The sequence below is a fragment of the Littorina saxatilis genome, linkage group LG7 (genome assembly GCF_037325665.1).
Source record: "Littorina saxatilis isolate snail1 linkage group LG7, US_GU_Lsax_2.0, whole genome shotgun sequence".
NCBI lineage: Eukaryota > Metazoa > Mollusca > Gastropoda > Littorinimorpha > Littorinidae > Littorina > Littorina saxatilis.
Genome location: NC_090251.1, coordinates 59010716 through 59038054, shown reverse-complemented (window position 1 = coordinate 59038054; position 27339 = coordinate 59010716). Strand labels below are relative to the sequence as shown.

The 27339-nt window shown below is 48.1% G+C and overlaps 1 protein-coding gene across 6 annotated transcripts in view; it reads right to left on the bottom strand.

The window, feature by feature from the left end:
• LOC138971916 (remodeling and spacing factor 1-like) overlaps positions 1-27339 on the bottom strand; it is a 129464-nt gene that overhangs the window by 29458 nt on the left and 72667 nt on the right. For all 6 annotated transcript variants that reach the window (XR_011457423.1, XR_011457426.1, XR_011457425.1 and 3 more), the window contains 3 exons: positions 17818-18011; positions 14454-14642; positions 2367-2591 (listed from right to left, as the gene is read on the bottom strand). Coding sequence is in view for 1 of the 6 variants with exons in the window: in XM_070344762.1 (XP_070200863.1) it covers positions 2367-2591; positions 14454-14642; positions 17818-18011 (608 nt within the window). In the remaining 5 variants the exon portion in view is untranslated. The remainder of the gene's footprint in view (positions 1-2366; positions 2592-14453; positions 14643-17817; positions 18012-27339) is intronic.

The window sequence follows — 27339 nt, the reverse complement described above, 5'->3', positions numbered from 1 at the left end:
TAAAAATGTTACCTCTGACAGATGAATGGTATGGCTGGCAATCTTTTCTCCAGGCATGATCAATGTTATTGTTTCTGACAGCAATGAAAGGACTTCACCAAATGAATAAACTTGGTTTTTGATCAAAACTGTGCTTTGCTGTTCTTGAATTCAAACTGCTAGTAATTGCTATCTGTCGGATGCAACACATGACATCATCATTGCACTATATTGTGTTCAGTTTCTATCAGCAATCAGTACATTTTAGTTTAAACACCTGCTACATGGTTATATAAATGATACAAGTAAAAATTTGCTCAAATGATATAGGTTTACAACTAATTTTACTTGTCTTTCATGTCCATTGTTACATCCGACAGATTCCCAAAAATTACGATTACACATCATTTTCTCAAAGTCGCTTTACTGAGTTATCTTTTTAAGACTGGAATTGTATGTCCAAATGACTATTCTTTCACATTGTGTAAGTGTTGAAATGATACTGTTACTTTTATTTTCTTATAAAATGTCCCCCTCTGACAGAGCACCTTTTGGCACAGCCTCACATACACTCTATTAGTAAATACCATGCAATACGACATACTCAATGAACGCATTTTTCAACAGCTGCATTGTAACTCCAACTAGTGGGGTTTTCCAAATACCGTCCACCACGTGCGCCCAAATAACGGACTATGTAATATGTGTAATATGTAATAAATATTTGTGTGTGTGTGTGTGTGTGTCTGTGTGTGTGTGTGTGTGTGTGTGTAGTTGAACGTGCGGTTAATTCGCTTGACTAAAAATAACGCATAACCCTCTCTCGAGAAAAAGATACATATCTTCATAAAAACTTGCTTTTTGACTGACAAAAGTTGCAAAAACCAACATAATAATTAAATGTAAAAATACATGAACGTTCACGAAAAAGAAAACGGTTGCAATTGTTAATTAAAACATGGTTTCTGCAACTTTTGTTACTCTATTAAGCAGCGAATTTCGTGTCCGGATTTTGGTGACCCCCTGTCCGGATTTAGGCAGTAGGTTTCCCAAAACCGGACAATTTGCCGAAAAATTCAAGCCTTAATAACTTTTAAAGTGATTTTTTCAATTCTTTTCAACATGAAGATAAAGGTAGGTTAGATCTACAATAATCCGTTTTCAAAATTGTGTACTTTGTGAGAAAAATGGGTTTAACCCTTAAGTGTCCGTTAATTGGGGCCTTTTCCCTATCAGGATCTCGCGCGTGCGAGATTTCGTTTTTTGTGTCTCGCAATAGTTGGAGGAGCGAGAGCCGCCATGTTGTGTTTTCGTCTGCTCGAAATGTGCGCAAAAGTCGTAAATCATCCCAAAAAAGCTTATTCCGGGCGGGACTACATGTGTGTGTTGGTTACAAATTGTGTGTGTGTGTGTGTGTGATATTTTTCTTCAAACTTTTTCACTTTTCTTCTTTGTTTCACTTGTTTATTCTCGGAGCCAATTTCGCCAAATACCGTACTTTCGTTTGCCTGGTTGTTTTGATTGATTGACAAGACCCCATCCACCGCCTCAGCCGTGCAGAGCAGACTGCCATCTTCCGGCTGCGTACAGGGCACTGCGGCTTTAAAGCGCACCTGAAAAGGATCGGCGTAGCAGAGTCGGCATTGTGCGATTGTGGGGCGGCCGACCAGACAGTCGAACATGTATTGAATACATGCACAAACTTCACCCTGCTGCGGAACCAGATCTGGCCAGAAGGAGCTACACTGGAGACCAAGCTCTGGGGAACGTCAGAAGACCTGAAAGCGACGTTCCAGTTCACGACAGCAGCGGAACTACGACCCTAGACACAACCGTCGAACGCAGAAGAAGAAGAATTGACACGATCCGATTATACTTTTTTCGACAGCGGCTAATATAGTGACGTAATCATGTGCCAAAATACTGGATCGGCTTCAGGATGGGCTTGTGAAGAAAAGTAGTCTAGGAATTTTTCTCGTCGTATTTTTTTCCCACTGACCGTACTGAGCGTATTCTCGACAATCATGCGTACAAAATACGGCGAAATCGTATGGGTTCCCAGGTCTGGTTGACCTTACCTTGGGCGGCCCTTCCTCCAGGGATGACTAGACTAAATGACAAGGCATTCCCATCACTAGTCTAACAACACATTCAGACCATAGGCCACTGTGATGACCTTACCTTGGGCGGCCCTTCCTCCAGGGATGACTAGACTAAATGACAAGTCATTCCCATCACTAGTCAAACAACACATTCAGACCATAGGCCACTGTGATGACCTTACCTTGGGCGGCCCTTCCTCCAGGGATGACTAGACTAAATGACAAGTCATTCCCATCACTAGTCAAACAACACATTCAGACCATAGGCCACTGTGATGACCTTACCTTGGGCGGCCCTTCGTCCAGAGAGGGGGGGTGCGTTTCTCGCCGGTAGCTCCAGGTGGGGACCGGAGTTCCTGACGCCGACTTCTCTGTCGCCACGGTGACCTCAGGCTGAAGCACGGGGGGCATGTCCTTCCACACCTGAGGCTGAACGCTTCTCTTGCACACGGCAAACACCTGGTCGTCCGGAGTGTAGCTGCACTTGGAGGGAGGGGTGCTGGTGATCACCTGTACACAACACAAAGGTACATGAATACACCAACATAGTGTTGTCACATATCAACACCTGTACACAACACAAAGGTACATGAATACACCAACATAGTGTTGTCACGTATCAACACCTGGTCGCCCGGAGTGTGGCTGTACTTGGAGGGAGACCCAACATAGTGTTGTCACGTATCAACACCTGGTCGCCCGGAGTGTGGCTGTACTTGGAGGGAGACCCAACATAGTGTTGTCACGTATCAACACCTGGTCGCCCGGAGTGTGGCTGTACTTGGAGGGAGACCCAACATAGTGTTGTCACGTATCAACACCTGGTCGCCCGGAGTGTGGCTGTACTTGGAGGGAGACCCAACATAGTGTTGTCACTTATCAACACCTGGTCGCCCGGAGTGTGGCTGTACTTGGAGGGAGACCCAACATAGTGTTGTCACGTATCAACACCTGGTCGCCCGGAGTGTGGCTGTACTTGGAGGGAGACCCAACATAGTGTTGTCATGTATCAACACCTGGTCGCCCGGAGTGTGGCTGTACTTGGAGGGAGACCCAACATAGTGTTGTCACGTATCAACACCTGGTCGCCCGGAGTGTGGCTGTACTTGGAGGGAGACCCAACATAGTGTTGTCACGTATCAACACCTGGTCGCCCGGAGTGTGGCTGTACTTGGAGGGAGACCCAACATAGTGTTGTCATGTATCAACACCTGGTCGCCCGGAGTGTGGCTGTACTTGGAGGGAGACCCAACATAGTGTTGTCACGTATCAACACCTGGTCGCCCGGAGTGTGGCTGTACTTGGAGGGAGACCCAACATAGTGTTGTCACGTATCAACACCTGGTCGCCCGGAGTGTGGCTGTACTTGGAGGGAGACCCAACATAGTGTTGTCACATATCAACACCTGGTCGCCCGGAGTGTGGCTGTACTTGGAGGGAGACCCAACATAGTGTTGTCACGTATCAACACCTGGTCGCCCGGAGTGTGGCTGTACTTGGAGGGAGACCCAACATAGTGTTGTCACGTATCAACACCTGTGTATACCACAAAGGAACATGGATACACCAAAGGTATTGTGGCACGAAACATTAAAACTGGCTGTTTGCAAATCTTTTGACCAGACACATTCATGCTCATTGTTACAACTAGCACCAACATGTTTTGAAAAGATGATACATTTATTTTAAAAAAAGTCCCAAAAAGTGACAATACACTCCAGCTCATTATTGAAACATTTCTGAAGCTGCAGGTTTCAAATTTGTCATACTGTGTTCATCAGTGGCTATTCTCTGTAATAACAGAGCATTTTTGACCAATGTCAATGCCAGATCCAGTTCAGAGGCGTGCAATGAGGGAGAATACAATTGTCCATGAAATGTTCTCAATCAGGCCTGCATTGCATTTACAGAAAATAAAAAAGATAGTTTTTCTGCAAATCTCTAGTCTACTGCAATTACCATTATAAACTATCACCAGTGCTGGACTGATTGTGTAACCTCTGTGAACGCCAAGAAGAAGAAGAAGACCATTATAAACCACTGCTTGTTATTGGAAAACTAGAATTATAAGTCTACCTGTAGTAAATCCAATGTGATGAAACTTGCCTTGAAAATCACATACTGAGAAAATTGCATTTGAAAGAGCAAGTGTGGGTTCCGGTGCTTTTCACCGACATTTTCAAATACTTCAATTACTCTCCACCACCCCGTATCACCACTGTTGTCACGAATTAACATCCTGCACACCACCCCCTATCACCACTGTTGTCACGAATTAACATCCTGCACACCACCCCCTATCACCACTGTTGTCACGAATTAACATCCTGCACACCACCCCCTATCACCACTGTTGTCACGAATTAACATCCTGCACACCACCCCCTATCACCACTGTTGTCACGAATTAACATCCTGCATACCACCCCCTATCACCACTGTTGTCACGAATTAACATCCTGCACACCACCCCCTATCACCACTGTTGTCACGAATTAACATCCTGCACACCACCCCCTATTACCGCTGTTGTCACGAATTAACATCCTGCACACCACCCCCTATCACCACTGTTGTCACGAATTAACATCCTGCACACCACCCCCTATTACCACTGTTGTCACGAATTAACATCCTGCATACCACCCCCTATCACCACTGTTGTCACGAATTAACATCCTGCACACCACCCCCTATCACCACTGTTGTCACGAATTAACATCCTGCACACCACCCCCTATCACCACTGTTGTCACGAATTAACATCCTGCACACCACCCCCTATCACCACTGTTGTCACGAATTAACACCCTGCACACCACCCCCTATCACCACTGTTGTCACGAATTAACATCCTGCACACCACCCCCTATCACCACTGTTGTCACGAATTAACACCCTGCACACCACCCCCTATCACCACTGTTGTCACGAATTAACATCCTGCACACCACCCCCTATCACCACGGTTGTCACGAATTAACATCCTGCACACCACCCCCTATCACCACTGTTGTCACGAATTAACATCCTGCACACCACCCCCTATCACCACTGTTGTCACGAATAAACATCCTGCACACCACCCCCTATTACCACTGTTGTCACGAATTAACATCCTGCACACCACCCCCTATCACCACTGTTGTCACGAATTAACACCCTGCACACCACCCCCTATCACCACTGTTGTCACGAATTAACATCCTGCACACCACCCCCTATCACCACTGTTGTCACGAATTAACACCCTGCACACCACCCCCTATCACCACTGTTGTCACGAATTAACATCCTGCACACCACCCCCTATTACCACTGTTGTCACGAATTAACATCCTGCACACCACCCCCTATTACCACTGTTGTCACGAATTAACACCCTGCACACCACCCCCTATCACCACTGTTGTCACGAATTAACATCCTGCACACCACCCCCTATCACCACTGTTGTCACGAATTAACATCCTGCACACCACCCCCTATCACCACTGTTGTCACGAATTAACATCCTGCACACCACCCCCTATCACCACTGTTGTCACGAATTAACATCCTGCACACCACCCCCTATCACCACTGTTGTCACGAATTAACACCCTGCACACCACCCCCTATCACCACTGTTGTCACGAATTAACATCCTGCACACCACCCCCTATCACCACTGTTGTCACGAATTAACATCCTGCACACCACCCCCTATCACCACTGTTGTCACGAATTAACATCCTGCACACCACCCCCTATCACCACTGTTGTCACGAATTAACATCCTGCACACCACCCCCTATCACCACTGTTGTCACGAATTAACACCCTGCACACCACCCCCTATCACCACTGTTGTCACGAATTAACATCCTGCACACCACCCCCTATCACCACTGTTGTCACGAATTAACATCCTGCACACCACCCCCTATCACCACTGTTGTCACGAATTAACATCCTGCACACCACCCCCTATCACCACTGTTGTCACGAATTAACATCCTGCACACCACCCCCTATCACCACTGTTGTCACGAATTAACATCCTGCACACCACCCCCTATCACCACTGTTGTCACGAATTAACATCCTGCACACCACCCCCTATCACCACTGTTGTCACGAATTAACATCCTGCACACCACCCCCTATCACCACTGTTGTCACGAATTAACACCCTGCACACCACCCCCTATCACCACTGTTGTCACGAATTAACATCCTGCACACCACCCCCTATCACCACTGTTGTCACGAATTAACATCCTGCACACCACCCCCTATCACCACTGTTGTCACGAATTAACACCCTGCACACCACCCCCTATCACCACTGTTGTCACGAATTAACATCCTGCACACCACCCCCTATCACCACTGTTGTCACGAATTAACACCCTGCACACCACCCCCTATCACCACTGTTGTCACGAATTAACACCCTGCACACCACCCCCTATCACCACTGTTGTCACGAATTAACATCCTGCACACCACCCCCTATCACCACTGTTGTCACGAATTAACATCCTGCACACCACCCCCTATCACCACTGTTGTCACGAATTAACATCCTGCACACCACCCCCTATCACCACTGTTGTCACGAATTAACATCCTGCACACCACCCCCTATCACCACTGTTGTCACGAATTAACATCCTGCACACCACCCCCTATCACCACTGTTGTCACGAATTAACACCCTGCACACCACCCCCTATCACCACTGTTGTCACGAATTAACATCCTGCACACCACCCCCTATCACCACTGTTGTCACGAATTAACACCCTGCACACCACCCCCTATCACCACTGTTGTCACGAATTAACATCCTGCACACCACCCCCTATCACCACTGTTGTCACGAATTAACATCCTGCACACCACCCCCTATCACCACTGTTGTCACGAATTAACATCCTGCACACCACCCCCTATCACCACTGTTGTCACGAATTAACACCCTGCACACCACCCCCTATCACCACTGTTGTCACGAATTAACATCCTGCACACCACCCCCTATCACCACTGTTGTCACGAATTAACACCCTGCACACCACCCCCTATCACCACTGTTGTCACGAATTAACATCCTGCACACCACCCCCTATTACCACTGTTGTCACGAATTAACATCCTGCACACCACCCCCTATCACCACTGTTGTCACGAATTAACACCCTGCACACCACCCCCTATCACCACTGTTGTCACGAATTAACACCCTGCACACCACCCCCTATCACCACTGTTGTCACGAATTAACATCCTGCACACCACCCCCTATCACCACTGTTGTCACGAATTAACATCCTGCACACCACCCCCTATCACCACTGTTGTCACGAATTAACATCCTGCACACCACCCCCTATCACCACTGTTGTCACGAATTAACATCCTGCACACCACCCCCTATCACCACTGTTGTCACGAATTAACATCCTGCACACCACCCCCTATCACCACTGTTGTCACGAATTAACACCCTGCACACCACCCCCTATCACCACTGTTGTCACGAATTAACATCCTGCACACCACCCCCTATCACCACTGTTGTCACGAATTAACATCCTGCACACCACCCCCTATCACCACTGTTGTCACGAATTAACATCCTGCACACCACCCCCTATTACCACTGTTGTCACGAATTAACATCCTGCACACCACCCCCTATCACCACTGTTGTCACGAATTAACACCCTGCACACCACCCCCTATCACCACTGTTGTCACGAATTAACATCCTGCACACCACCCCCTATCACCACTGTTGTCACGAATTAACATCCTGCACACCACCCCCTATCACCACTGTTGTCACGAATTAACATCCTGCACACCACCCCCTATCACCACTGTTGTCACGAATTAACATCCTGCACACCACCCCCTATTACCACTGTTGTCACGAATTAACATCCTGCACACCACCCCCTATCACCACTGTTGTCACGAATTAACATCCTGCACACCACCCCCTATCACCACTGTTGTCACGAATTAACATCCTGCACACCACCCCCTATTACCACTGTTGTCACGAATTAACATCCTGCACACCACCCCCTATCACCACTGTTGTCACGAATTAACATCCTGCACACCACCCCCTATCACCACTGTTGTCACGAATTAACACCCTGCACACCACCCCCTATCACCACTGTTGTCACGAATTAACACCCTGCACACCACCCCCTATCACCACTGTTGTCACGAATTAACACCCTGCACACCACCCCCTATCACCACTGTTGTCACGAATTAACACCCTGCACACCACCCCCTATCACCACTGTTGTCACGAATTAACACCCTGCACACCACCCCCTATCACCACTGTTGTCACGAATTAACACCCTGCACACCACCCCCTATCACCACTGTTGTCACGAATTAACATCCTGCACACCACCCCCTATCACCACTGTTGTCACGAATTAACATCCTGCACACCACCCCCTATCACCACTGTTGTCACGAATTAACACCCTGCACACCACCCCCTATCACCACTGTTGTCACGAATTAACATCCTGCACACCACCACCTATCACCACTGTTGTCACGAATTAACAACCTGCACACCACCCCCTATCACCACTGTTGTCACGAATTAACATCCTGCACACCACCCCCTATCACCACTGTTGTCACGAATTAACACCCTGCACACCACCCCCTATCACCACTGTTGTCACGAATTAACATCCTGCATACCACCCCCTATCACCACTGTTGTCACGAATTAACATCCTGCACACCACCCCCTATCACCACTGTTGTCACGAATTAACATCCTGCACACCACCCCCTATCACCACTGTTGTCACGAATTAACATCCTGCACACCACCCCCTATCACCACTGTTGTCACGAATTAACATCCTGCACACCACCCCCTATCACCACTGTTGTCACGAATTAACACCCTGCACACCACCCCCTATCACCACTGTTGTCACGAATTAACATCCTGCATACCACCCCCTATCACCACTGTTGTCACGAATTAACATCCTGCACACCACCCCCTATCACCACTGTTGTCACGAATTAACATCCTGCACACCACCCCCTATCACCACTGTTGTCACGAATTAACATCCTGCACACCACCCCCTATCACCACTGTTGTCACGAATTAACATCCTGCACACCACAAAAGACCATGCAAAGACTGAAAATGCTGTTGTCACATATTAACAAAGATGACAAAGTTACAATTCTCAAGAGTTTTTTCTCTTCTTAGTTTCTCATTCTCATGTGCAGTCACCACAGGTCTTCTCCTGTTGAAAGGCAAATGATCAACAAGGCGGACTGAAGGTTCACTCATCCAAGACCAGACAAAAATGACAGGCAAATGATCAAGAAGGCGGACTGAAGGTTCACTCATCCAAGACCAGACAAAAATGACAGGCAAATGATCAACAAGGCGGACTGAAGGTTCACTCATCCAAGACCAGACAAAAATGACAGGCAAATGATCAACAAGGCGGACTGAAGGTTCACTCATCCAAGACCAGACAAAAATGACAGGCAAATGATCAACAAGGCGGACTGAAGGTTCACTCATCCAAGACCAGACAAAAATGACAGGCAAATGATCAACAAGGCGGACTGAAGGTTCACTCATCCAAGACCAGACAAAAATGACAGGCAAATGATCAACAAGGCGGACTGAAGGTTCACTCATCCAAGACCAGACAAAAATGACAGGCAAATGATCAACAAGGCGGACTGAAGGTTCACTCATCCAAGACCAGACAAAAATGACAGGCAAATGATCAACAAGGCGGACTGAAGGTTCACTCATCCAAGACCAGACAAAAATGACAGGCAAATGATCAACAAGGCGGACTGAAGGTTCACTCATCCAAGACCAGACAAAAATGACAGGCAAATGATCAACAAGGCGGACTGAAGGTTCACTCATCCAAGACCAGACAAAAATGACAGGCAAATGATCAACAAGGCGGACTGAAGGTTCACTCATCCAAGACCAGACAGAAATGACAGGCATGTGATCAACACGGAAGAATGTAGCTTCACTCATCCAAGACCAGACAGAAATGACAGGCATGTGATCAACACGGAAGAATGTAGCTTCACTCATCCAAGACCAGACAGAAATGACAGGCATGTGATCAACACGGAAGAATGTAGCTTCACTCATCCAAGACCAGACAGAAATGACAGGCATGTGATCAACACGGAAGAATGTAGCTTCACTCATCCAAGACCAGACAGAAATAAGATTTGGCCAGAGAAGAATGAGGTAAAGGAGTTAGATGTGGTTACCTGGCGTCCCGTGGTTACCAGGGCTGAGGTGCACGAAGCAACAGTGGGTGACAACCAATGGGAGATCTGCCCAAAGGCGGTCCGCTCCCTCCCGGTCGGGGTGCACGAAGCTTTTTTCCCAGGGTTGCGTACCGAACGGGAGGCTCCCGTTTGGACCAGCTAGCTAGCAGCCCCACTCAAAGAAGTTGGCACCCAAAAAAATGGCGACCACCTTTTTCGAAATGACATTTTCGGAGATTTTACAAAAACAACGCCCAAACGAAAAGGTAGAATGGTGCCTTCCGTTCGATTTCAAGTCATGCTTTTCACATTTCCAAGCAAGATAACCGCTGAGAGTGCAGAAACGCCGCTGTTCGACTTTGAAATCTCGAATCGCAGACGACCTTCGCTTTCACAGTACAATCATAGCAGGTGAGGCAGTGTTACTCATTTCGATCAGCTCGTTTTCGTATTTTTTGTGCATTACGATCATGTAGAATTATTGGAATCAAAGCAAGAATGACTAAGGCATGCAAATGCGTTGATTTTGTCGAAAGCTGTACAGTAGTTAGCTAGATTCTTTCTGTTGAGTTTGTTTGTATGACTGAATTTCGTCTTCAAAATCTTACCACTTCTGTGATTTTCATTGTTTGTTTAGCTCATGGGCAGGAAAATCGTCAGGCAAAATATCAATCTGTTGAATGATAACGTTAAGATAAGGGATGTTCAAACATGTATCTGCTTGCAAACACAAGCGCAAGGCCAGATCTATCTGCTTCATTGACTGCCAGATTTTCATTGAATTTTCAAACTGACTCGTTTGCAGACTCTCAAATTAGATCCAGTGTTTGTATTCTTAGATTCATGATTGACCATTCAGGCTGTTTACGATGATGACGTTGTGTTTGTTTATGCTGATGCAATCTGCAGATCAAAGGAGACTGACCGCAGGCTGACCCAGTAATCAATACAACTTGTGTTTACCACTCAACATTTCCTTCCACCTATAACTCAAGGGCAAAAATAAAGGTACATGCGTGTGGATTCATTATGCAATTAATGTCTGTGAAGATCAAGATAGTTGTGAACTTTAACTGATTATGTTTATTATAATATTAATATCAGCACCATCCTCACCCCACAACACTCTCATGTCCAACTAGCACTGTAACCAACCTTCTATGGCATTCCATTTGTCAAATAATTATTTGGATACTTTTTCATGTTTTTTTTCACCAGTTTTAGCTAAATAATCATTATTTAGAAGCTCATGTGCTAAATAAGTAATTGTTAATAAACAATGTAAAACAATTCTAAATAATTTTTTTGAATGGTATTGTTTACGTAAATAATTCATTGTTTACACAAATAATCACTTATTTCACAAAATAATATTTTTTGGGTGGATAAAGTGAGCAGTTGCTAAATAAATCATTGTTTACCTATATAATGCATTATTTAGCAGATTTAGCAGATTCGCTAAATAATGAAAACTGCTTTCGGAGTTTTCATTATTTAGGGGAATCAAGAATTGACTTCTAAGCTTCATTTTTATATTTAGTCAAGTTTTGACTAAATATTTTAACATCGAGGGGGAATCGAAACGAGGGTATGGTGTATGTGCGTGTGTGTGTGTGTGTGTGTGTAGAGCGATTCAGACTAAACTACTGGACCGATCTTTATGAAATTTGACATGAGAGTTCCTGGGTATGAAATCCCCGAACGTTTTCTTCATTTTTTTGATAAATGTCTTTGATGACGTCATATCCGGCTTTTCGTGAAAGTTGAGGCGGCACTGTCACGCCCTCATTTTTCAACCAAATTGGTTCAAATTTTGGTCAAGTAATCTTCGACGAAGTCCGGACTTCGGTATTGCATTTCAGCTTGGTGGCTTAAAAATTAATTAATGACTTTGGTCATTAAAAATCTGAAAATTGTAAAAAAAAATAAAAATTTATAAAACGATCCAAATTTACGTTTATCTTATTATCCATCATTTGCTGATTCCAAAAACATATAAATATGTTATATTCGGATTAAAAACAAGCTCTGAAAATTAAATATATAAAAATTATTATCAAAATTAAATTGTCCAAATCAATTTAAAAACACTTTCATCTTATTCCTTGTCGGTTCCTGATTCCAAAAACATACAGATATATGTTTGGATTAAAAACACGCTCAGAAAGTTAAAACAAAGAGAGGTACAGAAAAGCGTGCTATCCTTCTTAGCGCAACTACTACCCCGCTCTTCTTGTCAATTTCACTGCCTATGCCGTGAGCGGTGGACTACGAGTATACGGTCTTGCTGCGTTGCATTGCGTTCAGGTTTCATTCTGTGAGTTCGACAGCTACTTGACTAAATATTGTATTTTCGCCTTACGCGACTTGTTTTTCTTTGTGTATATACTATAATTCAATACAAGGTATCTCCAAGCATTATTTATCAGAAAATGTTCGTAAATTTGTTTATTTTACAAGCTGAAATTGCCATACGAAAAGAACTGAATGCGAAAACAAACAAAAGGTCAAGGTCATGAGCGGGAGTGTTTATTTAGTGTTTGCATTCTCTCCCTTGAAGTTGTTGAAAAAAAGTTTTCCGTCCTAAGTTTTCTGTTCTGTCTGAACAAAAACTTTCTCTTACTGCATGATTAAACTTTTTTTTATCTGCAAGTTACACAACACAACACAACTTGAGCTCTGAGCGATGACATCACACAGTCGTGTGCAGAGTTGTCCGGCCTTGCCTCAGGCATTCCGGCGGAACTCGCGAGAAGGCAACACGCGAAATTTGCACTCCGAATCTCCCGCATGTATCGACATGGTCTCAAGTTGTAGTGTTAAAAAATGCCATAACAGACAAGATAGAGATAGGGACAGAAGATTCTTTTCTGTTCCAATTGTTGTCAACGGGAAGGGCAAAGAGACAAGGGATTTGACTGCACGACGCGGGCGAGAATGGTTGGCACAGCTTCAGCTGAAGAATTTCAACTTTGAATCAACAGCTAGGAGATACGTGTGCTCTGATAATTTTGTCAATTTTCTCCCCCCTTTCCTAACCTAGGTGGTGGGTTCAAGTGCTAGTCTTTCGGATGAGACGAAAAACCGAGGTCCCTTCGTGTGCACTACATTGGGGTGTGCCCGTTAAAGATCCCACGATTGACAAAAGGGTCTTTCCTGGCAAAATTGTATCGGCATAGATAAAAATGTCCACCAAAATACCCGTGTGACTTGGAATAATAGGCCGTGAAAAGTAGGATATGCGCCGAAATGGCTGCGATCTGCTGGCCGATGTGAATGCGTGTTGTATTGTGTAAAAAAATTCCATTTCACACAGCATAAATAAATCCCTGCGCCTTGAATATGTGCGCGATATAAATTGCATAAAATGAAAAATAAAATTAAATAAATAAATCCCTGCGCTTAGAACTGTACCCACGGAATACGCGCAATATAAGCCTCATATTGATTGATTGATTGATTGATGATTTTGGTTCAGTCGTAGACCTAAAAGCATTACCAAGGGATTCATTCGGGGCCAGTGTATCGGTGCAAATTGAAAATCTGTGAAACCTCAGATATAACTTTATAAAACAAACACAATTTTGATAAAAATAACCAAAATTCGCAGTAGTTTTTTTGTTTTTTTTGCATCTCCCTCTTCAACCAACCCCAACACTAATTTCTGTGCCCTAAAAGCGCTCAAAAACAGACACACGTTAGTTTTTCGCCTCAGTGCTTATCCACATTTAGAAATATTGTATCATTTATTTTTGGTCACTGCCCTTCCCTTTTTTGATAATTATAGTCAAGTTTTCTTTATTTTCCCTTGGATTCCCGATGGCTCCACGATAGACACCATGATCAGCGCATGCGCACTAAGGCCACTCAAGTCACTTTCACGAATCTATTTATAACCTCCGACACAGTAGGGTAAATGACCGAGACGGCTTCGTGCACCGCGACCAAGTGGGAGGGAGAGACCCCAAGAAGGTGACAACTCTCACCAAGTTACCACCCAATGGTTGTCACCCGCTTCGATCTTCGTGCACCTCAGCCCTGGCGTCCCGTGGTTACCTGGCGTCCCGTGGTGATCATGGAGTCCATCAGCTGGTGGCCGGAGCTGGCTTGGGGCTGGGTTGGGGTGAGGGTGGCCCCCGTGCTCAGTCGCGACTCGTACCCCTTGTAGTTGCGTGAGTAGTTCTTCAGGAAGCCGACCGGCCGGTACACGATCTCTTCTCGCTCCATCCCCAAATCTTCCGAGTCCTGAAAGGTTGTACACATGTCTAGTTGTTAAAGGGAAGTTACCCCCGAGTCCTGAAATGTTGTACACATGTCTAGTTCGAGTCCTGAAAGGTTGTACACATGTCTAGATGTTAAAGGAATGAAAGGGATAATAATAACTGGGGGAAAAAGCAGTCAGATCGTTTCCAAAGTTAAACCATAACACTCTGCTAGGCTCCAGGGGGGCCCTTCAAGTTCCGGGAACATTGGCGCATGGCAGTGGTGTGGGGCATGGCAGTGGTGTGGGGCATGGCAGTGGTGTGGGGCATGGCAGTGGTGAGGGGCATGACAGTGGTGTGGGGCATGACAGTGGTGTGGGGCATGGCAGTGGTGTGGGGCATGGCAGTGGTGTGGGGCATGGCAGTGGTGTGGGGCATGGCAGTGGTGTGGGGCATGACAGTGGTGTGGGGCATGGCAGTGGTGTGGGGCATGGCAGTGGTGTGGGGCATGGCAGTGGTGTGGGGCATGACAGTGGTGTGGGGAATGGCAGTGGTGTGGGGCATGGCAGTGGTGTGGGGCATGACAGTGGTGTGGTGCATGGCAGTGGTGTGGGGCATGGCAGTGGTGTGGGGAATGGCAGTGGTGTGGGGCATGGCAGTGGTGTGGGGCATGACAGTGGTGTGGGGCATGGCAGTGGTGAGAGGCATGACAGTGGTGTGGGGCATGGCAGTGGTGTGGGGAATGGCAGTGGTGTTGGGAATGGCAGTGGTGTTGGGAATGGCAGTGGTGTGGGGCATGACAGTGGTGTGGGGAATGGCAGTGGTGTGGGGCATGGCAGTGGTGTTGGGAATGGCAGGGCATGACAGTGGTGTGGGGCATGACAGTGGTGTGGGGCATGACAGTGGTGTCGGGCATGGCAGTGGTGTGGGGCATGGCAGTGGTGTGGGGCATGGCAGTGGTGTGGGGCATGACAGTGGTGTGGGGCATGGCAGTGGTGTGGGGCATGGCAGTGGTGTGGGGCATGGCAGTGGTGTGGGGCATGGCAGTGGTGTGGGGCATGGCAGTGGTGTGGGGCATGGCAGTGGTGTGGGGCATGGCAGTGGTGTGGGGCATGACAGTGGTGTGGGGCATGGCAGTGGTGAGAGGCATGACAGTGGTGTGGGGCATGGCAGTGGTGTGGGGAATGGCAGTGGTGTGGGGAATGGCAGTGGTGTTGGGAATGGCAGTGGTGTGGGGCATGACAGTGGTGTGGGGAATGGCAGTGGTGTGGGGCATGGCAGTGGTGTTGGGAATGGCAGCGGTGTGGGGCATGACTGGTGTGGGGCATGACAGTGGTGTGGGGCATGGCAGTGGTGTGGGGCATGGCAGTGGTGTGGGGCATGACAGTGGTGATGGCAGTGGTGTGGGGCATGGCAGTGGTGTGGGGCATGGCAGTAGTGTGGGGCATGGCAGTCATGTGGGGCATGGCAGTGGTGTGGGGCATGGCAGTGGTGTGGGGCATGGCAGTGGTGTGGGGCATGGCAGTCATGTGGGGCATGGCAGTGGTGTGGGGCATGGCAGTGGTGTGGGGCATGGCAGTGGTGTGGGGCATGGCAGTGGTGTGGGGCATGACAGTGGTGTGGGGCATGACAGTGGTGTGGGGCATGGCAGTGGTGTGGGGCATGGCAGTGGTGTGGGGCATGGCAGTGGTGTGGGGCATGACAGTGGTGTGGGGCATGGCAGTGGTGTGGGGCATGGCAGTGGTGTGGGGCATGACAGTGGTGTGGGGCATGACAGTGGTGTGGGGCATGGCAGTCATGTGGGGCATGGCAGTGGTGTCGGGCATGGCAGTGGTGTGGGGCATGGCAGTAGTGTGGGGCATGGCAGTGGTGTGGGGCATGGCAGTGGTGTGGGGCATGGCAGTAGTGTGGGGCTTGGCAGTGGTGTGGGGCATGGCAGTGGTGTGGGGCATGGCAGTGGTGTGGGGCATGGCAGTGGTGTGGGGCATGGCAGTGGTGTGGGGCATGGCAGTGGTGTGGGGCATGACAGTGGTGTGGGGCATGACAGTGGTGTGGCGCATGGCAGTGGTGTGGGGCATGACAGTGGTGTGGGGCATGACAGTGGTGTGGGGCATGGCAGTGGTGTGGGGCATGGCAGTGGTGTGGGGCATGGCAGTGGTGTGGGGCATGACAGTGGTGTGGGGCATGGCAGTGGTGTGGGGCATGACAGTGGTGTGGGGCATGGCAGTGGTGTAGGGCATGGCAGTGGTGTGGGGATGGCAGTGGTGTGGGGCATGGCAGTGGTGTTGGGCATGACAGTGGTGTGGGGCATGACAGTGGTGTGGGGCATGGCAGCGGTGTGGGGCATGGCAGCGGTGTTGGGCATGGCAGTGGTGTGGGGCATGGCAGTGGTGTGGGGCATGGCAGTGGTGTGGGGCATGGCAGCGGTGTGGGGCATGGCAGTGGTGTGGGGCATGGCAGTGGTTTGGGGCATGGCAGTGGTTTGGGGCATGGCAGTGGTTTGGGGCATGGCAGTGGTGAGGGGCATGGCAGTGGTGTGGGGCATGGCAGTGGTGTGGGGCATGGCAGTGGTGTGGGGCATGGCAGTGGTGTTGGGCATGGCAGTGGTGTGGGGCATGGCAGTGGTGTTGGGCATGGCAGTGGTGTGGGGCATGGCAGTGGTGTGGGGCATGGCAGTGGTGTGGGGCATGGCAGTGGTGTGGGGCATGGCAGTGGTGTTGCGCATGGCAGTGGTGTGGGGCATGGCAGTGGTGTGGGGCATGGCAGTGGTGTGGGGCATGACAGTGGTGTGGGGCATGACAGTGGTGTGGGGCATGGCAGTGGTGTGGGGCATGAGTGGTGTGGGGCATGGCAGTGGTGTGGGGCATGGCAGTGGTGTGGGGCATGGCAGTGGTGTTGCGCATGGCAGTGGTGTGGGGCATGAGTGGTGTTGCGCATGGCAGTGGTGTGGGGCATGGCAGTGGTGTGGGGCATGGCAGTGGTGTTGCGCATGGCAGTGGAGTGGGGCACAAATTGGAGCGACTTTGCAAGGAAATGAAGTAAAACTTAGCACACTTTCTTAACATAACGACCAGACTTTTTTTTTCCATGATCTGGAGAGTTATCTATGGTGGTTTGCTTGGACAATGTTATCATAACTATTTATGTTATCATAACTATTTTCTCTGTTGGCTTGATGTGTTCTTGTGCCAACAACTGCTGACTGCAAGGCGACTCACGTCGGACAGGACAGAGAAGTTGTCACTGGCTCGCTTGCTTGCCTCTCGCTTGACACGGTACCGCTTGCCCACCACCGCCTCCTTGCCGTTGACAGTGAAGTCCTCGTCCTCCTTCCTGGTGCGCACCACGGGAAACATTCGCCGCATCGACCGGTGGAACGAGTTGCGCACATTGCGAGCCATCATGGCAAAGTCTGAAAGAGAGGAACAAAAACGTGACGCACTTCACACAACACACTTCCCAGCTACACATTGATGGATGTTCACGTTTTGTGTCTTTTAAAGTCTGTGGGATCTCATCCAGGTGAATAGTTAATGATTCTGCAAAATTACATACATTTAATAGCTTCCATTGCTTATTTCCAATGATAGTGATGACGTTTTTGTCAAAAAATGTTTTCTCTATTTTTTCTATGTTTTCAGAAGCTTGACATTCTAAAACTAAGAAAGATAGAACAATCTGCAGTTTCACTAACTTCTCTTCCAGGATAATTTGTAAAAAACTGATTTTTTTTTTGGGGGGGGGGGGGGGGGGTGGTAGAGCACAGAATTTGTGGTCCTAGGATGGCAGGTTTCAATCCAGGCTGGGACAGATAACTCTGTGTGAGACGGTAACAATGTCCCACCCCTGTCCATGTGAGACGGTAACAATGTCCCATCCCTGTCTATGTGAGACGGTAACAATGTCCCATCCCTGTCTATGTGAGACGGTAACAATGTCCCATCCCTGTCTATGTGAGACAGTAACAATGTCCCATCCCTGTCTATGTGAGACGGTAACAATGTCCCATCCCTGTGTATGTGAGACGGTAACAATGTCCCATCCCTGTCTATGTGAGACGGTAACAATGTCCCATCCCTGTCTATGTGAGACGGTAACAATGTCCCATCCCTGTCCATGTGAGACAGTAACAATGTCCCATCCCTGTCTATGTGAGACGGTAACAATGCAGGGCCTCACATCCATGAGAGGTAGCATAGGACAAATGTCCTGGCCAATGTAAAAGTGATAGGACATTTGTCCTGAACAAAAACAAATCAAAAGGACATTTTTTTCCCGTAACAACACGTAAATATAATTAAACTTGACTAGTTTCTTGGCACGAGGGTAAAAGAACAAAAATACTTTGCTTGGCAAAAAGTGAGCAGCTTTGACTGCCACAGCTGCCCCCTTTTCTTGTTTTGTCAGCTGTCGGGTTTCAACTATCTCCTTGTCTCTCTGGAGAGATGGCACTTGCACACTAACAGCATGGTTTTTGGTTTCTTGATGATTGCTAAAGTTCGAACAGCCAACGGTAAAAGTGTTGGACTTCCCTGTGTGCTGACATGAGGTGCAAAACATAAGTTTCCTCTCTGGGTCATGCGACACACACGGGAATGATGTCGCCCAGCTTGAGACGAAGTTACGCGTGGGGGTGAGGGAGGGGGTAGTGTCTTTCTTCGGCTCCGATGTTTGACTATCGCGATCGACATTCTCACCTGGGCGGTCGGGCTCTAACTGCTCTGGGGCTGGAGGAAGCTCAGTTTCCGTGCTACTGACAGATGATGAGGAAAGGGACTTGAAATGTAATTTCTTCTGTCCCTTTTCTGGGATCAGTTTTCGTTTAGGCGGCATGTTTGTTATTTTCGGGGAAAGCGCGAAGGGAGGCAACTCTCAACTGGCTTCGAGCCTTCCGAGTTGCGAGCCTTGGAAACTCTTTGGTACTATAGGCACAAAGTGTCTAATTTCGTCTGCTGCACATTGCTTCGCAATACATCGATAAAATAGCATTCAAACTAGGCTACTGTAAATTGAGAAGTACTGACGATGTCTGGATCAAATGATAGAATAATCGGACATTGACCACTTTGTGACAAAAACAATAGGACATTTGTCCTCCTGCATGAAAAATGTATAGGACATTTGAAAAAAATATCCTCATATGTCCGATGTCCGACGTGGATGTGAGGCCCTGACAATGTCCCATCCCTGTCTATGTGAGACGGTAACAATGTCCCATCCCTGTCTATGTGAGACGGTAACAATGTCCCATCCCTGTCTATGTGAGACGGTAACAATGTCCCATCCCTGTCTATGTGAGACGGTAACAATGTCCCATCCCTGTCTATGTGAGACGGTAACAATGTCCCATCCCTGTCTATGTGAGACGGTAACAATGTCCCATCCCTGTCTATGTGAGACGGTAACAATGTCCCATCCCTGTCCATGTGAGACGGTAACAATGTCCCATCCCTGTCCATGTGAGACGGTAACAATGTCCCATCCCTGTCCATGTGAGACGGTAACAATGTCCCATCCCTGTCCATGTGAGACGGTAACAATGTCCCATCCCTGTCTATGTGAGACGGTAACAATGTCCCATCCCTGTCCATGTGAGACGGTAACAATTTCCCATCCCTGTCTATGTGAGACGGTAACAATGTCCCATCCCTGTCTATGTGAGACGGTAACAATGTCCCATCCCCGTCTATGTGAGACGGTAACAATGTCCCATCCCTGTCTATGTGAGACGGTAACAATGTCCCATCCCTGTCTATGTGAGACGGTAACAATGTCCCATCCCTGTGGCACATAAAAGACCTTGGTCAGTCTGCCTGAAGTGCCAGTCAGGTAGCTGCTAGCTTTACACTGGAAGGAAGTGCTTTGAATTTCTCAGCAATGGGATAATTAAGACCCGATTAATCTGAGAACAATCAGGTCTGAAAACGGAGAGAGTCTCAAGATAAACTAACAGCAGTATGAACACAATGTCAAAATAGTGGTAAACTAACAGCAGTATGAACACAATGGCAAAATAGTGGTAAACTAACAGCAGTATGAACACAATGTCAAGATAGTGGTAAACTAACAGCAGTATGAACACAATGTCAAGATAGTGGTAAACTAACAGCAGTATGAACACAATGTCAAGATAGTGGTAAACTAACAGCAGTATCAACACAATGTCAAGATAGTGGTAAACTAACAGCAGTATCAACACAATGTCAAGATAGTGGTAAACTAATGTCTGAGTCCACAGTTTCTTAAAACAGAGGGGGTCGAGGGAGTCTTCAATTGGGGGTCTTAGAAGGGGTCTTCCACTGTGAATGAAAGGTGAAGAGGGGGTCTTAGAAGGGGTCTTCCACTGTGAATGAAAGGTGAAGAGGGGGTCTTAGAAGGGGTCTTCCACTGTGAATGAAAGGTGAAGAGGGGGTCTTAGAAAGGGTCTTCCACTGTGAATGAAAGGAGAAGAGGGGGTCTTAGAAGGGGTCTTTCACTGTGAATGAAAGGTGAAGAGGGGGTCTTAGAAGGGGTCTTCCACTGTGAATGAAAGGTGAAGAGGGGGTCTTAGAAGGGCAGGGCCTCACATCCACGTCGGACATCGGACATATGAGGATATTTTTTTCAAATGTCCTATACATTTTTCATGCAGGAGGACAAATGTCCTATTGTTTTTGTCACAAAGTGGTCAATGTCCGATTATTCTATCATTTGATCCAGACATCGTCAGTACTTCTCAATTTACAGTAGCCTAGTTTGAATGCTATTTTATCGATGTATTGCGAAGCAATGTGCAGCAGACGAAATTAGACACTTTGTGCCTATAGTACCAAAGAGTTTCCAAGGCTCGCAACTCGGAAGGCTCGAAGCCAGTTGAGAGTTGCCTCCCTTCGCGCTTTCCCCGAAAATAACAAACATGCCGCCTAAACGAAAACTGATCCCAGAAAAGGGACAGAAGAAATTACATTTCAAGTCCCTTTCCTCATCATCTGTCAGTAGCACGGAAACTGAGCTTCCTCCAGCCCCAGAGCAGTTAGAGCCCGACCGCCCAGGTGAGAATGTCGATCGCGATAGTCAAACATCGGAGCCGAAGAAAGACACTACCCCCTCCCTCACCCCCACGCGTAACTTCGTCTCAAGCTGGGCGACATCATTCCCGTGTGTGTCGCATGACCCAGAGAGGAAACTTATGTTTTGCACCTCATGTCAGCACACAGGGAAGTCCAACACTTTTACCGTTGGCTGTTCGAACTTTAGCAATCATCAAGAAACCAAAAACCATGCTGTTAGTGTGCAAGTGCCATCTCTCCAGAGAGACAAGGAGATAGTTGAAACCCGACAGCTGACAAAACAAGAAAAGGGGGCAGCTGTGGCAGTCAAAGCTGCTCACTTTTTGCCAAGCAAAGTATTTTTGTTCTTTTACCCTCGTGCCAAGAAACTAGTCAAGTTTAATTATATTTACGTGTTGTTACGGGAAAAAAATGTCCTTTTGATTTGTTTTTGTTCAGGACAAATGTCCTATCACTTTTACATTGGCCAGGACATTTGTCCTATGCTACCTCTCATGGATGTGAGGCCCTGGAAGGGGTCTTCCACTGTGAATGAAAGGTGAAGAGGGGGTCTTAGAAGGGGTCTTCCACTGTGAATGAAAGGAGAAGAGGGGGTCTTAGAAGGGGTCTTCCACTGTGAATGAAAGGTGAAGAGGGGGTCTTAGAAGGGGTCTTCCACTGTGAATGAAAGGTGAAGAGGGGGTCTTAGAAGGGGTCTTCCACTGTGAATGAAAGGTGAAGAGGGGGTCTTAGAAGGGGTCTTTCACTGTGAATGAAAGGTGAAGAGGGGGTCTTAGAAGGGGTCTTCCACTGTGAATGAAAGGTGAAGAGGGGGTCTTAGAAAGGGTCTTCCACTGTGAATGAAAGGTGAAGAGGGGGTCTTAGAAGGGGTCTTCCACTGTGAATGAAAGGTGAAGAGGGGGTCTTAGAAAGGGGTCTTCCACTGTGAATGAAAGGTGAAGAGGGGGTCTTAGAAGGGGTCTTCCACTGTGAATGAAAGGTGAAGAGGGGGTCTTAGAAAGGGTCTTCCACTGTGAATGAAAGGTGAAGAGGGGGTCTTAGAAAGGGTCTTCCACTGTGAATGAAAGGTGAAGAGGGGGTCTTAGAAGGGGTCTTCCACTGTGAATGAAAGGAGAAGAGGGGGTCTTAGAAGGGGTCTTCCACTGTGAATGAAAGGTGAAGAGGGGGTCTTAGAAAGGGTCTTCCACTGTGAATGAAAGGTGAAGAGGGGGTCTTAGAAGGGGTCTTCCACTGTGAATGAAAGGTGAAGTAGAAGGGGTCTTCCACTGTGAATGAAAGGAGAAGAGGGGGTCTTAGAAGGGGTCTTCCACTGTGAATGAAAGGTGAAGAGGGGGTTCTTAGAATGGGTCTTCCACTGTGAATGAAAGGTGAAGAGGGGGTCTTAGAAGGGGTCTTCCACTGTGAATGAAAGGTGAAGAGGGGGTCTTAGAAGGGGTCTTCCACTGTGAATGAAAGGAGAAGAGGGGGTCTTAGAAGTGGTCTTCCACTGTGAATGAAATGAAAGGTGAAGAGGGGGTCTTAGAAGGAGTCTTCCACTGTGAATGAAAGGTGAAGAGGGGGTCTTAGAAGGGGTCTTCTACTGTGAATGAAAGGAGAAGAGGGGGTCTTAGAAGGGGCCACTGTGAATGAAAGGTGAAGAGGGGGTCTTAGAAGGGGTCTTCCACTGTGAATGAAATGAAAGGTGAAGGGGTCTTCCACTGTGAATAAAATGAAAGGTGAAGAGGGGGTCTTAGAAGGGGTTTTCCACTGTGAATGAAAGGTGAAGAGGGGGTCTTAGAAGGGGTCTTCCACTGTGAATGAAAGGTGAAGAGGGGGTCTTAGAAGGGGTCTTCCACTGTGAATGAAATGAAAGGTGAAGAGGGGGTCTTAGAAGGGGTCTTCCACTGTGAATGAAATGAAAGGTGAAGAGGGGGTCTTAGAAGGGGTCTTCCACTGTGAATGAAAGGAGAAGAGGGGGTCTTAGAAGGGGTCTTCCACTGTGAATGAAATGAAAGGTGAAGAGGGGGTCTTAGAAGGGGTCTTCCACTGTGAATGAAAGGAGAAGGGGTCTTAGAAGGGGTCTTCCACTGTAAATAAAAGGTGAAGAGGGGGTCTTAGAAGGGTCTTCCACTGTGAATGAAAGAAGAGGGGGTCTTAGAAGGGGTCTTCCACTGAATGAAAGGTGAAGAGGGGGTCTTAGAAGGGGTCTTCCACTGTGAATGAAAGGTGAAGAGGGGGTCTTAGAAGGGGTCTTCCACTGTGAATGAAAGGTGAAGAGGGGGTCTTAGAAGGGGTCTTCCACTGTGAATGAAAGGAGAAGAGGGGGTCTTAGAAGGGGTCTTCCACTGTGAATGAAAGGTGAAGAGGGGGTCTTAGAAGGGGTCTTCCACTGTGAATGAAATGAAAGGAGAAGAGGGGGTCTTAGAAGGGGTCTTCCACTGTGAATGACATGAAAGGTGAAGAGGGGGTCTTAGAAGGGTCTTCCACTGTGAATGAAAGAAGAGGGGGTCTTAGAAGGGGTCTTCCAATGAAAGAAAGGTGAAGAGGGGGTCTTAGAAGGGGTCTTCCACTGTGAATGAAAGGTGAAGAGGGGGTCTTAGAAGGGGTCTTCCACTGTGAATGAAAGGTGAAGAGGGGGTCTTAGAAGGGGTCTTTCACTGTGAATGAAATGAAAGGTGAAGAGGGGGTCTTAGAAGGGGTCTTCCACTGTGAATGAAAGGTGAAGAGGGGGTCTTAGAAGGGGTCTTCCACTGTGAATGAAAGGAGAAGAGGGGGTCTTAGAAGGGGTCTTCCACTGTGAATGAAAGGTGAAGAGGGGGTCTTAGAAGGGGTCTTCCACTGTGAATGAAATGAAAGGAGAAGAGGGGGTCTTAGAAGGGGTCTTCCACTGTGAATGAAATGAAAGGTGAAGAGGGGGTCTTAGAAGGGTCTTCCACTGTGAATGAAAGAAGAGGGGGTCTTAGAAGGGGTCTTCCACTGAAAGAAAGGTGAAGAGGGGGTCTTAGAAGGGGTCTTCCACTGTGAATGAAAGGTGAAGAGGGGGTCTTAGAAGGGGTCTTCCACTGTGAATGAAAGGTGAAGAGGGGGTCTTAGAAGGGGTCTTCCACTGTGAATGAAAGGAGAAGAGGGGGTCTTAGAAGGGGTCTTCCACTGTGAATGAAAGGTGAAGAGGGGGTCTTAGAAGGGGTCTTCCACTGTGAATGAAATGAAAGGTGAAGAGGGGGTCTTAGAAGGGGTCTTCCACTGTGAATGAAATGAAAGGTGAAGAGGGGGTCTTCTTCTTCTTTTCGATCGCCGATCACACTTGGAGTCCAGATCTTGAGATATAATTAGTGGTCCTCTGCAGCGCAGCCACTGGCCCATACAGCTTGCTGTGCAGGGACTCCGGCATTGGCCAGATTTCCTCTCTCAGCACCTGGTGGTTCCTGCAGTCTCGTAGGATGTGGGCCGTGTCCTGCTCTGCTTCCCCACAAGAACACATGGGGGAGGGCACAACATGCAGCTTCTTGTGGAGATGCTGGTTAAGTCTGTTGTGTCCCGTTCTCAGGCGGAAGATGACCACCTGCTGTGGTCTGGATAGCAGGTGGTAGCTGTCCTGTGGCTGGGGCGTCCTGTGCAGAGACTTAATGATGGTCTTCATCTCTGTCAGGCTCACAGGGTTGTTCTCTTGCTCATCTTCTGCACCCAGCTTTGCCATCCTGTCCGCCTCTTCGTTTCCTTGTACACCACAGTGGGAGGGGATCCATTGCAGTACTGTCCTCAGGCTCTTGATGTTGTGTAGAGCGTGTTCCAGCTGAGGCAGTTTGCTACTGGTCATTGCTTGTAGTACTGACAGAGCGTCAGTCAGGAAGACCACCTGGTTGTCATGGTTGACTCTGTCGTTGATGGTGTATGCTGCATGGATCAGTGCCTGTACCTCAGCTCTGTAGTTTGTACAGTGGAGGCCTGTTGGTATAGCCTCTGCTTGCCTCTCTCCACTGGGGTACTGGACATACACCCCCGCTCCTCCATTTTTGACGGCCTCTGTGGCTGACCCATCAGTATACACCCGTATCCATGCTTCTTGGGGGTACCTTTCTTCAAGCATGGCAAGAGTCAGGGCTTTTTTCGTCACATTGCTCTGCTCGTCCTTTGTTGTGAGGTAGGGGACACTGGTCTGTATGTCCAGGTTTCCTTGTCTGTCTTCCCAGGGTGGGGCGTCAAGGGAGAAAGATGGTGGCTCCACTAGCTCTGGCATCTCTGATGTTTCTTCTGCAAAGCCCTTGCCTCAAGAGCGAAGCTTGATCTTTTCAGCCTGCCTGAGGACATCTTCTTGAATCTGTCACTCATTGGATGGTCATGAGTGCACTGGTACTTGGTGGCTTGTACCATTGTTTTGCAGTCTCGCCTTTTGCTCAGTGGAGGAATGCCAGTCACCTGTTCCAACTTCTGTATGGGTGTTGATTTCATTGCGCCCGTGATGATTCTCAGCGCTTGGTTCTGTACTTTGTCTAGGGCCTGCTGGTGTGTCTTGGCTGCTGTTGCCCAAGAGCTTGATCCGTACTCAAGGTGCGGTCGTACAGTCCCCTGGTAGACTGATTTCAAGATCTTCTCGTTTGCACCCCAGTGTGATCCTGCCAGCTTCTGCATGATGTTTAGTTTTCTCCTGGCCTTTCCCTCTGCATTCATGATGTGTTGTTTCCAGGTCATGCGCTTGTCATAGGTGACCCCCAGGTATGTTTGCTGGTCTTCAAATTTCAGGGGTGTGTCACCCAAGGTCAGTTTGCCAGGTGTCGCTTTGGCAGAGAGTGTGAAGAGAGTGGCAGTGGTCTTCTCCCTGTTGATGGTCACACACCAGTCTTCCGCCCACGCTGCAACCTTTTCTAGGGCAAGTTGCATCCTGTAGGTTGCTGTGGTTGCATACTCTTCCGAGCACCAGAGAACAAGGTCATCAGCATACAGTGCCGCTTGGACTCCCTTGGGCAACTCTGGTACCAGGTCGTTAATGAAGAGTATGAATAGCGTGGGGGAGAGTACTCCTCCCTGTGGAACTCCTTGGCGTAGTAGCACCTTTCGGCCACAGTGACCGTCCACCAGCACTCTGGCCTTTCGGTTGTGCAGGTACGACTTGGTCCACTGGTACATGTTGCCTTTGACGCCGGAACGTAGGAGCTTCACAAGGAGTCCATCTTTCCAGACCTTGTCGAAGGCCTTCTGCAGGTCAATGAAAGTGGCCAGGGTGACCTTCTGGGCCTGGTAAGCATCCTCTATGACCTGGCTAAGGTGTGTTGTCTGGTCCTCCGTACTTCTGTGCTGTCGGAAGCCGGCTTGTTCTGGGACGATGATGCTTTCTGATTCCAGGTACAGCTGCAGGCGCTGGTTGACAATGCGCTCCATGGTTTTGCATACGCAGTTTGTCAGGCTGATGGGTCGGTAGCTCAGGGTTTTGGTCTTGTTTTTCCCTTTCTTTAAAACTGGGATCATCCTGGCTTCCTTCCAGCACTGAGGTACCTGTCCCTGTCTCCAGCTGAGGTTGAAGATGCCCAGTAGTTTCTGGAGGGCCGAGTTGCCTATGTGTTGCAACATCTCATTCGTAATGTTGTCTGGACCTGGAGACTTCTTCTTTTTGAGCTTCTTGATGGCATTCTTCAGCTCGGCCATGGTGATGTTTTGTTGCATGGCATCCTGGACGTTTCTTTCTGTTCTTTCTCTGATTTCTGTTCTGACTTCCTT